This window comes from Volvox carteri, assembly GCF_000143455.1.
Source record: "Volvox carteri f. nagariensis unplaced genomic scaffold VOLCAscaffold_6, whole genome shotgun sequence".
NCBI classification, from domain to species: Eukaryota; Viridiplantae; Chlorophyta; class Chlorophyceae; order Chlamydomonadales; family Volvocaceae; genus Volvox; species Volvox carteri.
In genome coordinates, this window is record NW_003307549.1 from 870,613 (window position 1) to 885,500 (window position 14,888).

The following is a 14,888-nucleotide window of genomic DNA, read 5'->3' on the forward strand; positions in this document are numbered from 1 at the left end:
TGTAGCTACAGTACCGTCCTAGTCTAACCGTGCAAAATTCATGACCTTTATATGTTGGATGACTATGACCTCCCCTTCCAGCCAATGCAGCATCAATTACTTGGCATGCCTGGTTAAACTGGAGTGACTTGCCGTCGCGTCTGTTGTACAAAACGGTTAAACTTGGTGAAAGCCAAGTTGCCATCGTGTTGAACACTACCTGGGCTTGTGGTTTGCTTTGCAACGTCATCAGGGCTAGTAGTCAGCTTTCCAGTCTCAGCCGCTTATGCGCCCTCGACCCGTTACGGTCCCTGTTTCAACAGCCATAGGTTGGCTGCCATGTTTTCAGTCTTAATCGATTGGAAGTGATCTATGTTCCCATAAACTTTAGCGAATATGGCAGACGGGCAGGAGCAGAAGGCGGCCTTAGCCTTTACTTTTCAAAAGAAAAAACATGTCCAAAAAGTTGCTGTTAATTTGGAGGAGAAGAAGGATGTAGGACAGCTCATCTCCGGGATAGAAGGTGCCAAGATACAGGTCGTCGGTGGAGATACCAGCACAGAAGTCAAGACGTATGTCATCCCCAAGATCGAGAACACATACAAATCTGGCGTGGGCCCCAAAAAGTTCACACCGTCATATAAGCCACCCAGCTCCGACGCCAATGTCGATAACTCCGAAGACCGGTTTGTACAGGCAGCTTCCACAGTTCCTGTCATCACGGAATATGGCTTGCAGCTCAGAGAAAACAAGCAAGGGGATAGTGCCCAGGTCGTGGAGTTCTCGAATGGAGCCGGTGGGAGCACGACGGCAGCTGCCCTGGAGGCGCGAGCGTTCCGCGAGTCGGTGGTGGAGCTGCCCGATGCTATGGACGTCGAGGTGCGACCGAAGACCCATCCTTCTCTATCTGGGGCCACGGTAGTTTTTAGACCAATGGAGCTGCATCGCTTCAACACGATGGAACCTAGCCCCGGTTACCAACCTACACCACACGTCCTGTTGCTTACCCTCGTGCCAATGCCTCCCTATCCCCCATCCCGTGCTCCCCATAATCCTCCTCCCCTGCACCCTTGGCCGTCCTCCGTCCTCCTGCGCGCTCACGCGCTCAGGCCTACGAAGCGATGCCGGTGGAAGAGTTCGGCAAGGCCATGCTTCGTGGCATGGGCTGGGAGGAAGGTATGGGTGTAGGCCGCAACCGGCAAAAAGTGGACGCCATCGAGTACGTCCGGAGGCCGGAGCGGCTGGGCCTGGGGGCTCAACCCGTCGCCCTGGCCCCTGATCCCAGCAAACCCGTCAAGATGGGTGCGTGGATGTGGTGTTGTGTGGCTAGGGGGCTGGGGTCGCCGTCTGTGGGGTTGACTGCGCGGTTGGAATAGTGGTGGACGGGGTGGGATGGTGGGAACAGGGGGATGAAGTAAGGGGGAGGGGGAGGGGGAGGGGGAGGGGGAGGGGGAGGGGGACCCCAGAGGCAGCTGCCGGCTACCTTGCCGTGTCTGTCCGTCGTCAGTTTTATTGGAGATGCATGACGTGAGATGCATGTGCATGTGGGATTGGGGTATGGAAGATGTGCACACACACTTCTTTCCTTTCCCGCATCTCTGCCAGCACACCCCACCATCCCCCCCTTCTCTGTCTCTCTCCCCATTTCCCTGTTTTGCTCCTTCACGAAGCCGTACATCGGACGTCGGAAGATGATATTACGCATTGTTTACGGTATATGTGTCTTATATGTATGTTTGCGGCTCCCGTCAACTGCCTAACTGCCTCTCTAACTACCAACGTCTCGACAACTCGGATTGCCTTATAGGTGAGAAGCCGCAGCGGCAGGACTTGGTACTGGCGCCAGATGCAGATGGCCGACAACGCAATATCCGTAAATTGGACGAGCAGCTTGTGGCGCGCAGTACGGTATGTCCTGGAGTAGGATGGGGTGGGGGGGCAGCTAGTGGACGTGTGCGACGTCGCCAACGCAGGAGGAGTCCCGTACAAGTCACGGCAAATGGCGACGCCATTATCCTCTCTCTCTGTCTGTGTGTGTGTGTGTCTGTCTGTCTGTGTGTCTGGCTGGCTGGCTGTGTGCCTCACTAATGCTCTTTGTTGACCGCCTGCTAATCCAGACACGTCGGCTTGCCTGCTTGGCCCTGCGAATTACATTTGGGATTTCCCATGTGTCACGAGGTTTTTCCAAAAACTACTCAATGTCATTCTCTCGCCATGCCCCACATCCCACCACACACTTGTACGACACCCGTCCCTGCCGCAGGTCCTTCCAGGCCCGCAGCCCGGCAAGGACATGCGCATCACGGGGGGTCCACACGCGGGTTTGGCGTGTACGGCATTGGAGGCGCTCCCCCGAGCCCCCGAGGGCAAGCCGGGTAAGGAGGAGAGGGGGGGACCGAGAGGCGTTACAATGTGGAGGTCATTAAGTCGCGTTAGGCTGTGTTTTGCGCCGTGAGGTTTGTGGTAGGGTAGGAAAGGAGTTGTTGGATGTGCGCTTGTTGCTGCTCCCCTGCGGCTGGTGTGATGGGGTGGATTGATGGGGTGGGCGGCGGGATTGCCGGGCCCGTCACCAGCACCAGATGTGGGAGGAAGCCAAAATCACAAAGGTAGCCCGTACGACACTGTTGACAGTGTTCAACGCGCAAGCAGCTGTTATGCTATCCTCGCTCCAAATTAACTCCGACGTTTCTAACGTGACTCCTTTCCCCCATTTCCCTCTTCGCTTTTTCACCTTTTTCGGTGGCGGCATTCGGCTATTGCCTGGCTTGGTTTGGCTTGGCTTGGATGTGGTGGTGCTGGCGGTGGCCACGATGCGATGTGCGGCCAAGCAGAGCGTTGGCGGGTACGACTAACAGCCAGCCAGGAGGAGGTGGAGGTGCTGGTTTCGGAGCTGGGGGAGAAGTGGGAACGGGGGGGAAGATCCGAGGCGGCGGCAGAGAGACAGCGGAGCAGGGAGCCTGAGGGGGTAGCTGTAGCTGCCAGGGTCGGCGGGGGCGGTAGCAGCAGCGGAAGAGGAGGAGGAGGAGGAGGAGGAGGAGAGCGAGGAGCGGCTGCAGTCTCTAGGGGGGAACTGGCCCAAGAGCGCGAGGGGGAACGGGGGGGAGGGCGGGGTAGCACCGGCCGACGAGAGTACGACAGGGAGCGTGACGCAGGGCGGCAACGTGAGCGCGAGGGGGAGTGGGATGATGGCAGAGGCGATGGAGGGAGCGGAGGCGGCGCCAGCGGGAAGCGGCGGCGGCTACGTGAGGACGGGCGGCAGCATTATGAGGATGAGGATGATGGTGATGGCGGGCGCATTGCTAAGAAGTCCCGTGGGTCGGATCGCGACCCACAAAGGGAGGAGAAGCAGTACCGGGACGAGCGTCGCACAAATCGTGACGAGGAGCCGTACGACCAGGGCGACCGGAGAGGCGACTACCACTCGTCCGCTCACAACAAGCAGATTCAGGACGTGCACAAACACGACAAGAAAAAGGACAAAAAGGATAAAAAGGAGAAGAAGGAAAAGAAGAAAAATAAAAAAGACAAGAAAGAGAAAAAAGATAAGGACAAGGGCAGATCCAGACACTGGGAACGAGATCAACACGACGATTACGATGGCGGCGGTGGCGACCGGGGGAGGGGACGGGAGTGGTCTCGGAGCAGTAGCTCGGGGGACGACACGGAGGGGGAGGAGGAGAAGGCCGTACCTCAGCCCAGTAGCCGCCCCACGTGGCTGTTTCCGTACATCAAGGTACGACAATTATGACTGGGTTGAGCACCCGCACTGAGCACCTTCGGGGGCGCTGGTGCTGGTGCTGGTGCTGGATATGGGGTGGAGCGTTGATAGATTGGTGGGGTGCCGGAGTGCGGTGTTTACCGTTGGGGTCGGTGCACAGATGTAGCTCAGCTCTGCTTTCCCAGGAACAGGGGGTTAGGCAGTGGTGGGACAGGCCCATTATTAAGGGAGAGCGGTTGGCTGTCGATCCGTCGATGCTTCAATCCGTTGATGCTTTCACTATTTTTCGTTGGGGGGGGAAAGGTGGGCTCTCCTGCCCTCCAATCGTCCGCCATTCTCTTGGCCCGAGAGGCGGTCCCTACAACCCGAGAAGTTACTAAGAGCAGTCCTCTCCTCTTCTTTGCTCATCCGCAGTCCTTTGCCACCACCGCCCACCTTGCGCCGTATCCCCTTGCAGCCCCCGTGTGCCGTTCCGCGCCACGCTCTGCCGTCTAGTTAACCTTATCCTCCTCGTGCGGCACTTCTGTGTTCCCCCAAGGCACCCTTCCATGCCATCACCCCCTCCCTCCCTTGATGCGGCTGCAGGTGCGCATAGTGGACAAGTCCGTCCGCGGCGGCAAGCTGTACCTCAAGAAGGGCACTGTGGTGGACGTGCACCCGGGGGGCGCTGCGGATGTGGCGGTGGACGACACGGGGGATGTGCTGCGGGTGAGGGAGAGGGGGGGGGAGAGAGAGGGAAAGGAGGGGGGGGGAGGGGCCCCGGCCAACGTGCTGCTGCTGCTGCTGCTGCGGTTGCGGTTGCGGTTGCGGGTGCGGAAAAGTGGAGGACTGGGGTTAGGAGGATTAGGACTAGGAACGTAGACCCCTCGACACACACTGCAGACGCAACCGCCTCTCCGGAAACCCGCCGGCGTCTTCGCGAGAACAGCAGTCTGAAAAAAGGCGCTATCCTGACACTAAACGGCGGCCTCCATCCATATCTGGCGTAGTGAAGAACAGCAAATCTTCGCGGCGTAGTCCTTAACGGGTATTCATGCACGTGGATAACTCACATCATCAAAAGGATGCCTTCATGCTCTTTTAAACAACATGGACTGACTCGAAGCTGTTATCATATTTTTATGCCCATGTCCGTCATTGTCCATGTTCCCACCTGCTACCCCCCTACCTAGTTGGCGGAGTCATCTCTGGAGACTGTGGTTCCTCGCAGTGAGGGCGCCGCAGTGCTGGTGGTGGCGGGCCGCCACAGGGGTAGCAGGGGCAGGCTGCTGCAGGCCAGCACTGCCAACGGCGCCGCGGCGGTGCAGTTAGCGGCGGACTTCTCCATCGTACGACTGCTGTTGGATGACGTGGCGGGGTTTGCAGGAGAGCTGGACGAGGAGTGATTCGGGGGTTTGGTTCGGAGTCTCGAGAGGCCCCCTGTGGGTCACGCTAGGTCAGGTGGTGGACTGGCAGTGCCGGGAAGCAGGGGACATTAGCCAGGTGGGGTGGGGCGGGGTGGGGCGGGGTAAACGATAGAGACGTGTGGAACCTGTGTGAGACATAGACGATGTGTATATTCAATACGAACGAATGTGGCGATTCGGATGAGACCCCAGTGTGTGTGTAGTCCACTTGTTTTGTTTTTTATTTCGGACCAGCTGGTAGGGTATGATTAGGTCGTGCACGGTGGCGGGTCTGTTGGTCCCTCATGTGTTTTTGCTGCTGATTTGGTTGTACAGGCACCGTACATACATACAGTGCGCGGCTGTTCGGCCGGGTGAGCTAGTCGGCTGTTGCACCATGAGCTCTGGCTTTTTCCGTACGGTGTGTACGGACTGGTGTATCATTGTCCTATCAGCACTGGCAGCGTCGGGTTGAGGTACGGGCACGTACGAGCACGTAACTCGGGCAGGTGCGAGTTGGGGTCATGAGAGATCCCCCCGGGGCCGTATGACTTTGCGTGCATTGGATTTGCCAGTTTAGTATGCTTTGTTATGTGGGTGGGCGATCTGGGTTCAGAGATCAATGGAGATGCGAAGACCCCGTGTATGGTTGGGGTTAGGGCTGGGGTTAGGTATCTCTGGAGTTCCGAAGCGATTTATTAACGGATCGTGTAACGGATTACATAACGCCGGTATATAGCGGCTATTGGCCCACCGGGAGGACGGCCAAACACCCACCGGGCAGCCGGAGGGAATACACCCGAACCCGCCTCCGAATTCGTGCATGCACATGGCCAGCCTGCCGTACACTCCGCGACTGCATCTCTTGACCACGGGCCGTATTTCGTAGCCCAAGCTCGCCTAGGGCCCACCTGCACCTGCCACCTGCCTGGCTGCCTAGGGGGGCCATACACATAAGCACGGTTCTTGCAGCGCCAACTAGCTAGCTCTGTGTCTATGTAATATATTTGGCTACAATAGCCAGGTAAAATTAATGCCCAAAACCAAATCAAATAAATTGTACGCACATATTGTATCTCTGTATCTATCTATGTATCGTCCAAAATTAAAAAAGGTAGTGCCGTACATGGTCAGTATATTTATATATGATAGGCACAACACACACGCACACACACGCACACACACACATACATAAACACACACCCAGAGAACAAGAGACCTGCGAATGTGGGAAACCTTCGAACTCCGTTACCGGGATATCGAAATCAGAAACGGACAATGCAATCCGGTTTCACGACTGTTTTCGACGAAATCTTCCAGAACCTACCCTCACACAGACACGCAGTAACAGTTATCAGCTTCCTATCTCCCAGACACTAAAAACAACCAAAACACGATCCGCGAATCTCCAAATCACGCATTCCGCCCCCATGACCCACCCCACCAAATCCTCATTCTTTTCCGAGCCCCATGCAGCCACTGGCCCTCGCGCTCCCACTCGCCATCTCTCCCCTTCCCCTTCACCTGCTCCTGTGCGCTACCCCGGCCCCGCCTCCGCTCCCGCTCATGCTTATGCCCCCGTTCACCTGCCTATGCCTCTGCCTACGCCAGCGCAGCCGACTCCTAGACGTCCGCAACTCCCTTCACCCCCTCCGCCTTCATCCCCACCTTCTGCCCCCAGTGGCGCTCCCAGGGAACACGCCTACCCAGCCTCTGGTTCAGGGCCCAGTAGTACCGACCCTCAACCGGGAGTACGGCACCCGCACCAGTACCCGCAGCGAACTTTCCCCGGGCCCTATCTGAAACCCGCTGCCCACCAGCAGCCCCAAACCCGTCCCCGTCCCGAATGTCCGCGTTGCCGTCCTCCTCCCCCGTCTCCTCCTCCTCCCCCTCCGCTTCTCTACCGTTGCTGGCCCTGGGCGGAAACACGGCCACAGCCCCTTCACCGCTCCCATAAGACGTCCTCTGTACCCCCACTCCCGTCTCGACCTGCACGCCCCGGCCTGCATCTGCAGGAGGTGTCGCCGACGCCGTCGTGGTCCCGCCTTGCCTTGGCTGGGCACGGCGGGAGTCGTCCCCCTCCTTCCCCCCCGCCACCTCGTCATCCCCCCCAGCGCCCTGCCGGGGACCCAGCTGAGTCCCCAAGTGCGCCCACACCGCACACCCCAAACGGGCCACCGTATGCGGCCGCCGCCCCGGTACGGCACTGTACGACATATGAACGCCAAAGTACGACACCAGGTGACTATACATGATGCTCTTGTGGTGATTGCCCTCCCGCCAGTGGCGGTAGTGCTCTAGTGGGTGGTACGGCAGAACGGCGGCGGCGGAGCCGCCGCCGCCGCCGCCGCGGGAGGTGGCGGCGGCGGCGGTCAGCCACATCTGGCGCTCCAGGGCGGCCGCTGCCGCCACCAGCGTCGCGTTGCCGACTTGTTTTCCGGAGACGTTTCGCAGCGCCGTGCCGTTTGGCGACCGCGCGTGCGGTGCCCGGCGTAACGCGGTGCGTGTCTCCGGAAGGTCACCCACCAGGGCCGCCCAGCATGTCGTACAGAGAGCGTTACGTCGCGGGACCCACAACGCACCGGGCGGGTAGCGACCCGGGGGCGAGCAAGAAAACACCACCTGGGGTTTGTGGTGGGAATAAAATGCGGCTCGCTTGTTGGGATTAGGAAAAGATTAGAATTTTCAACAATGTACGACAGTGTGGAATGTGACGATAAGACACACAACCATCTGTATGATGTTGTTACAGGGTGGTATAGCTTCACCAGCGGCCCCCTTTCCCGAGGCAGTTCCCTGCTCTCCCTTACTAGAGGGGCACCCTAATCCATTCACCCATCCGACTTCAGAGTGTATTCTTTGGGTTCGGCGTCTCACCACCAGCATCCAACCAAAGCTAGCGGATCAACGGCGCATCAACTTAGTTCTGTATGTATGCCTATATCCGACTGGGCTGTGTAAGGGATGGCTGATGCGTCAGAATGTATCCGCCACACTTCCCAGCCCACCAGGAGGACCCACCATCACCCACCTGCTCCAACGTCATGGGCCGTTGGGTTAGCAAGTACTCGTCCAAGTCCTGAGGCGTACGACAATCCATCACGTCAGGCATGTACGGCAGTATTCCGCAATATAAACATGTACTATACGACCATAAATGTGCTCCCCGATGGATTGTGTTTTTCCCCTGCCACAGGTGGTGTCATTTGTCATGGTCCCCCCCAGAATTAGTGAGTCCCCGCAACACCGCTCCGAAACCCTCCCTTGAGAAGCGCGTGCTTCCCACTCAAAAAGGATGAGGTCGGATCAGCTGCTCTTTGGCCGTACTTTTGCCGTACGCAGGGCCCTCCCCTCCAGCCCTCTGAAATCCCTCACCGCGACTGCCACCACTGCGGCCAAGTGCCATAGCGACAGAAGCGCGTGGTTGTACGACAGAATCTTCCGGAGCCGTACACACACATCGCGGCGACGGAAAGGCGTGAGGAGGGAGGGAGGGAAGCGCGTTGAGGGGTTGAGGTGGGAGAGGAAGTGCCAAGCGTGGTTGAGCTTTGCAGTACGGGAAGCGGCACGTGTCGTACCCACCAAACCATCCCAGACCCCACCCTGGTGCGAGGGGGGGAGAGGCGAGGGGGTGCATGACCGCGAGCGCGAGCTAGGGGAGCTTCCCAAGACAGGCAGACGACGAGCCGCAGCGTCGTGTCTGTGTTCGTGTATTGTTCGTTTATTCATCTTGATGTTAGGGTCCCAGCCGTACCTGATGTGCGTACGGCTGTCGTACATCAGTACCCGGAAGTTTGACGGCCGGCAGCTCCCGCCAACGTACCAGCTGCAGCCTGCCAGCAGCCGCCAGCGCCGCTAGACGCGCATCTGCCATAAGCCCCTCTTCGCCCTCTTCGATGTACACCAAATACTTTTGGATTCCTGGTGGCGGTTGGTGGTTGGCGGTTGAACAACACGGAATCCGCTTTACGAATAGGAAGAAGGGAGAGAGATAAAGCAGGAGAGAGAATGAGAGAATGGAGACGCAAAAGAAAGTCGGCTTGCCGATTCCCGAAAGGACAAACTAAAAAGACGTGTGCGACATTTCCTCGAGCCGGCTTGTTAGAGCTCGTCCCATAAAACTCAAGTCCATTGTTAGTGCGTGAATAGCTTTAAGACTCTGTTTGACTTGATTGCCTTTCACGTCTACGGCTTTGGGATTGCACTGGCATGCTCCTGTCGACGTTCCTTGGAGCCGTACGGCAGGTGCCGGAAAGCCCCCCCGCGAGTTGCGCCCCCCGGTCGCGGGAGCCCACTCACCCAGTGCCGTATGGTATTCCAGGTGATGGCAAAGCAGCGTTGCAAAATCGTACGGCGTAAGGTTAAAGTACGGCGATATGACCATATAGCTAGGCGGGGTGAAGCTGGTCGCGAGTGGCGGGGGCGGCGGCGGCGGCGGCGGCAGCCGCCTTCGCTTCTTCTTCTGCTGCTGCAGGCGCTTCCAGGGCGGTGACTGAAGGGTGCGCCAAAACTCGTACATAGACTTGTCGTACGAAACTCGATTCGGATCTAGCCAACCGCAGATAGGAAGGCTCGGGATTAAACTCTGACGAGATCCGGATTCAGTGTACGACAACATCTGGTCACCGGCTGAGGGCGTGTAGGCACACGTGCCTTCAAAACCATCCGCCGTGACCTCGAATGCTGGCGGTACGGATTGTACGGCACCTTTTGTCGCCGTACGAGCGGCGGCAGCGGCATTAGCAATCGCTGCCAGCTCGGTTGGCTCCAGGGAAAGTCGTACAACAAGGCGGCCTGGCTCCTTGCGGAGGCTAGGATTGATGAGCCATTGTACGGTATCGCGGTACGACAGATGCATGTCATACTGCTGCCGCGAGTGAAGCGATCTGCGTGGAGATCACAAAACAAAACCCAATTCACGGCACTCAGACGAAGGAGGGATGTCGTACATTCATTCATACGTTTTAGGTCCCAATTGCAGGATATCAAATTCCTCTGCTTTGATTTTGGTTAGGGCAAGAGCAAGAGAGTACTCACACCGACGCTCATCCACATCTCCACGTTAGGTCGTACATCTGCTACATCTCCTGACATGTGACGCGCCTGATAGAGCTCGATCCCGGGATTCGGAATGTATCCTACAAGCCCCATTAAGCCGTGGCCTTGGATAGCCCTGGATACTTTTCACATCGGACACCTATCACATATCACGTGGTAGCGGGCCGAAAGGCATGCCATAGGCCAAAAGCTATGGCATAATGGCATTTCTCACCATTGTTCCCATTCACCATTTACAATAATATTAGGAAATAATTATCCTGTAAAGCTGATAAGCATAGCAGCAAACCGCCCCTCTCACCTGATTGGAATCTTTACGGCGTCTCCTGTATCTATTCCCATAACTCGCGAACCTGTCCGCTCCGAACCTATAATTTCCGTTGCGCTAGCGGCCATACCGTTATACCGTTATGCCGTACCTGATACGGATGATGCCATACGTGCCGTTCACCAACTGCAGACCTGCCTCACGTACAGCGCCCGGAAAGGTGTCCGGTGCCGGCGGCGGGGGCCCCGGCGGCGCCGTCAGCTCACCATCCTGCATAAGCCTCCGTCGACCTCCCTGTGCTGTACGGCCATCATCCCCCAACAAGCTAATTCCATCGCCACCGCCAGCATTGCTGCTACTGCTACCCTCGCCGCTGCTCCCACTGCCAGTCGTACTGCTACTCTCTGTAACATCATTTCCAGTGCCACGGTTTGCATCTACACTTTTGTTGTAGCTGTTGCTATTGTAGCTGTTGCTACTGCTGCTGCTACTGCTACTGCCATCGCTGCTGCTTGCTGCTCGCCTGAGAACGGCATCCGGAAGGAAGAACTCCGCCTGCGGCCGCCTGGCAGCCCAGAGCAGCGTCGATAGCGGCTGCTGCAGCTGCGTGGAAGTGACGCAATCGCCGAGGTCCATCAAGAACGTGAATCCCGACAGGAACAGGTTTGGTGGCGGCGGCGGCGGCGGCAGGGAAGAGGACCGGGAGGATGAGGCAGTATGGCTGCTGCCGTACGGCCGTTCCGCCGCCTCCGCTGCGATGGCGGCGCGCCTTCTGCCGCCCGCCTCTGCCGCTGCAGCAGTAGAGCCGGCCGCCGCCGCCGCCACCACTGGGACTCGTACGGCGGCAGCTGCTGCAGGGAGGTCCACCTCCTTGGGCCGTGTACATGCGGTCAGAAATACGTACAGTCGTACCTGCTTGTCACCCAGTTTGCCCTGGAAGCGGCGGAAGGGGACGTGGAGGGCGTACGACAGAGGGTGGATGACGCGGTGGGTGATCTGCACAGCTTAGTCGCAGAGAGCCCCAAGTTAGGACTACTGCTATGCGGTGAAGAGAAAGAGGAGGTAATATAATATAAAAAGAATATAAAAAGAAAATCTTTCCATTTCCTAGCATTCTTGAAGCTTCATTATCATTAACAACTAAAGGCGGCTGGCAGAGGTTAAGGCCTGGCTTCTGCTCCCGTCACGTTCCGGCGCGTCCGGGTTCAAATCCGCCTGCCGACCTCTCGGGGTGTTTGAGAGGTGATGAAATGGGAGGTGGCCCCCCATCTTGTGGACGGTGTAGGACGTGATAACATCAACTCGCGAGCTGACCAGGAACTAAGTTGACGCGCCGTTGATCCGCGAGATTTGGTTGGATGCTGGTGGTGAGTTGCCGAACCCAACGAATACACTCTGAAGTCGGATGGGGTGAATGGCTTAGGGTGCCCCTCTAGCAGGGGAGAGCAGGGAATTGCCTCGGGAAGGAGGCCACTGGTGAAGCTTAACCACCCTGTAACAACATCAACCAAAGGGGAGGCGCGAGGCGAAGGTACGCCGGCCCTAGGGGGCAGGGAAGAAAGTATGGTCCGACGTACAAAGGCTGCTGGGATGATGGCGATACTGTGGCGATGTCATGTCGGGAGGTCTGTTGGGTTGGATGGTCTCGATTTGACGTACGGGTTGCGTTGGAACATTGGCTTTGGAGCGTACGACACTACACGCCGTACGACATACTGACCACTGGCCACTGCATTCCGTCGCCTATACAGAGAGCTTGGGGTTGCTTCCGATATAAGCTGAATGGGCGGGCAGTGGCTACTGCTGTGCCGGGAGAGGAAAGGTGTGTTTTGCCGACCTGCTCCGTCGTCAGTGGAGATGCAACGCGCATTCGGTTCGCTGGGTGGTGTATTGCTCAAGTAGGGCATTATGTACGAAACAAGGGGGCTGTTGCAAATAGTTAGAGCGCCATTTGAGAGCGTATAGCTATATATTCTGTGTGCAGTTATAAGGATGCCGATTGAAATGGTTAAGATAGCTCGTTATGTGGGTTTACGGTGGGCGGGCGCGTCCATGGACCCACTGCTGGTGCGGGTTACTTCGACACATGTGAAAGAACCGTCATGGGTTCGGGCGGGCACAAGTTACGTGGATCATAAGGAATTTAGATGGGCTTTAGGGGTTGTAGCTCCGCGCACGCACCTGAAACTCGCACTTGTGAACACCCACATCCGCGCTGTCATAGAGGAAATGCGCAAACGAGGATTGCCTCAAGAGCAGACATAACAGCATGATAATGCATTGGGCAACAGAATGACTAAAAGTACGCATGGCCGTGTCTGAAAACCTCACAGTTGGTTACCGCATCATGGTGCACATGCCGAGGTCCTGGGTCAGAACTATCAACCCCCGTGAACCTGGAAGCATAAGTCATTCATCCAATTGCTATGTGAGGAATGAAGGGCTCATCACTGTGGAAGGCATAGAGGCAGTTGTACGGTGACGCTGACGGGCAAAAGCTGAATAGGTTTTGACTACTTCAGCAGTTATGCAGCGATCAGATCAGTAGGGAGCCAGTTTTCATAAGTTATTGCCGAAATAGTCTTATCACCGTATGCAGGCATTGACCTGGGCTTTTGCTGTCGTGTATCAGTTTTTTTACCGCCATAGTGTGTGTTCAACATGATTGCCCACCTAAGTAATGATGATGTGCCTTTTAGGCAAACGAATACATTGGTGGACGCGGCTCTTGCGAAACTCGGCCAGTGTGTCCCCCCGATTGACGATGAAAAGCACAAGGCTCGGAACGTTCAATCTGCTTCTGCAGTGCCGCAATGCGACGTAGATTTAGCTACCGCGGGTAGAAGTTCGGACGCCCCGCCAAAGTCCACAGAGGGCGAAGCCCAACCGCCGCAGGAGCTCACCAACACGGAGCACTGTCCACAGAGCACTGCCGAAGAGCCACAATCCGCAAAACATCCCGATACCACACATGCATCACAGCCAGAGCCTACCAACCAGATGGCTAATTCTGCCCTTCAATTTCGGTCCGATGGAGGCGAGTCGGAGACCGCTCCAAAACCGCTTCACCGTCATGGACCTTACGGTGGATCAGCTATGGCCCAAGGTTACAACCCAAACCAAAACAGGCAACGTGCGCCCCATCCCTATCATGGTTCGCCAAGGTACCGGACGAGCAGGCGCAGCACTGCTAGCGGCGCATACCTCACCGCTGTGCCGGGCGCTGTTGCACGCCAGCCCGACATCGCGGGAGACGACCTGTTAGCGGCGGCCTCAGCGGCGGCGATGGCGGCGGCGATGGGAAGCGCCAAACTAGCCACCATCGCCGCAGCGCGACCCCCGCCGCCCCCACCTGAGGTCAGGGTGACAACCATTCGGCCCATCACACGAAATATGACGATGCCTCGGGCTAGTGGCGGCGGCGACGGCAGCGGCGGCACTGGTGGCGGGTACGATCGAAGCTCCGTCCTGTCGGTCGCTTCACCCCCAGCGGCTTCACTCGCCGCTACCGCCGTGGCGACGGCGGCGGCGGCGGCGGCGGCAGGGAGTGCCCGCAGCCCGTCGTCGTCTATGGCTGTAGCGCCCCGCACGGCTAGGGCCTCGCTGCTGTCGTCACCGCCGGCGGCGGCGGCGGCGGCAGTAGAGCCGAGGTGTAGCAGCCGCAGTCCTTCTGCGTTTGCTGACGCCGCCATTGCTACTGCCGCCGCTGCTGGAGGTCAAGCTGCCGCCGCAGCTGCGGTAGCGGCCGCCGCCGCCGCCACCGGAGGCTGTGGCGGCACAGCCGCCGCCGCCGCCGCTGGCCCTCCTCCGCTCAACGATGATCTGCTTGTCAGCCATTACAAGCTGCTGGCGGAGCGGGAGCTGTTGGTGGTGGAGATCCGCCGCCTAGCGTCCCAGGTCCAGCACCTCACCGCCCAGCAGGGTATGCTCCAGGAGGAGCTCCAGCGGCTGCTGAACCAGAACAGCAGCCTGAACTCGGCACTCGCATCCACAGTCACGACCTGCGAAAGTCAGGCGGAGCTTATGGACATTCTAAACGAGGCAGTACGGAAAACCGTACTCGTGGACGAGCACGAGATGGCCGTGGCGAGGGCGGCAGCGGGGGCGAAGGGCGCGGCGGAGGCGGAGGCGGAGGAGTCCGGGGCCCGTGTGCTGGTGGTGTTGGCGCCGGAGGATTCTAAGGAGGTGGTGGCGGGAGGTGAGACGGCCGGGGAGACGGCGGCGCCGGCAGCGGGGGCGGCAGTGGATGCGGCAGTGTGAGTTAGGACCAGATGATGATGAATAGAGAACTGACTGGGAGGGGGTGTGGGACCCGGGGGGTGGGGTGGGGATATGGCGGTGTGGAGCAGAACCCAGCTCTGCTGCTGCTGCTGCTGCTGCTGCTGCCGCTGGCGTGGCTAGATGAATGCTTGGCGGGAAGTTGAGTGGTTGGTATTCCAGGTTGGCCTGAGGTCGGGGAGTTGTGTCCCACCGTTGTGGG

General features: G+C 58.2%; 3 protein-coding genes across 3 annotated transcripts; 2 read left to right on the forward strand and 1 right to left on the reverse strand.

The window, feature by feature from the left end:
* Positions 1-375: 375 nt before the first annotated feature.
* VOLCADRAFT_87660 (uncharacterized protein) lies at positions 376-6,064 on the forward strand (the record flags this gene model as incomplete). The annotated part of the gene is made up of 9 exons (XM_002947314.1): positions 376-858; positions 1,089-1,281; positions 1,787-1,887; positions 2,243-2,354; positions 2,811-3,712; positions 4,283-4,405; positions 4,870-4,998; positions 5,063-5,179; positions 6,023-6,064. 9 exons carry the CDS (start codon positions 376-378, stop codon positions 6,062-6,064), a joined length of 2,202 nt encoding a protein of 733 aa, XP_002947360.1.
* Positions 6,065-6,705: 641 nt separating this feature from the next.
* VOLCADRAFT_116413 (uncharacterized protein) lies at positions 6,706-12,679 on the reverse strand (the record flags this gene model as incomplete). The annotated part of the gene is made up of 7 exons (XM_002947442.1): positions 6,706-7,704; positions 8,114-8,161; positions 8,458-8,685; positions 8,837-9,003; positions 9,382-9,968; positions 10,560-11,341; positions 12,590-12,679. The coding sequence occupies 7 exons, from the start codon at positions 12,677-12,679 to the stop codon at positions 6,706-6,708; spliced, it is 2,901 nt and encodes a 966-aa protein (XP_002947488.1).
* A 390-nt stretch (positions 12,680-13,069) lies between these two features.
* On the forward strand, positions 13,070-14,668 carry VOLCADRAFT_116415 (uncharacterized protein; the record flags this gene model as incomplete). Its single annotated transcript, XM_002947315.1, has 1 exon — positions 13,070-14,668. The coding sequence occupies one exon, from the start codon at positions 13,070-13,072 to the stop codon at positions 14,666-14,668; it is 1,599 nt and encodes a 532-aa protein (XP_002947361.1).
* Between the last annotated feature and the right edge of the window lie 220 nt (positions 14,669-14,888).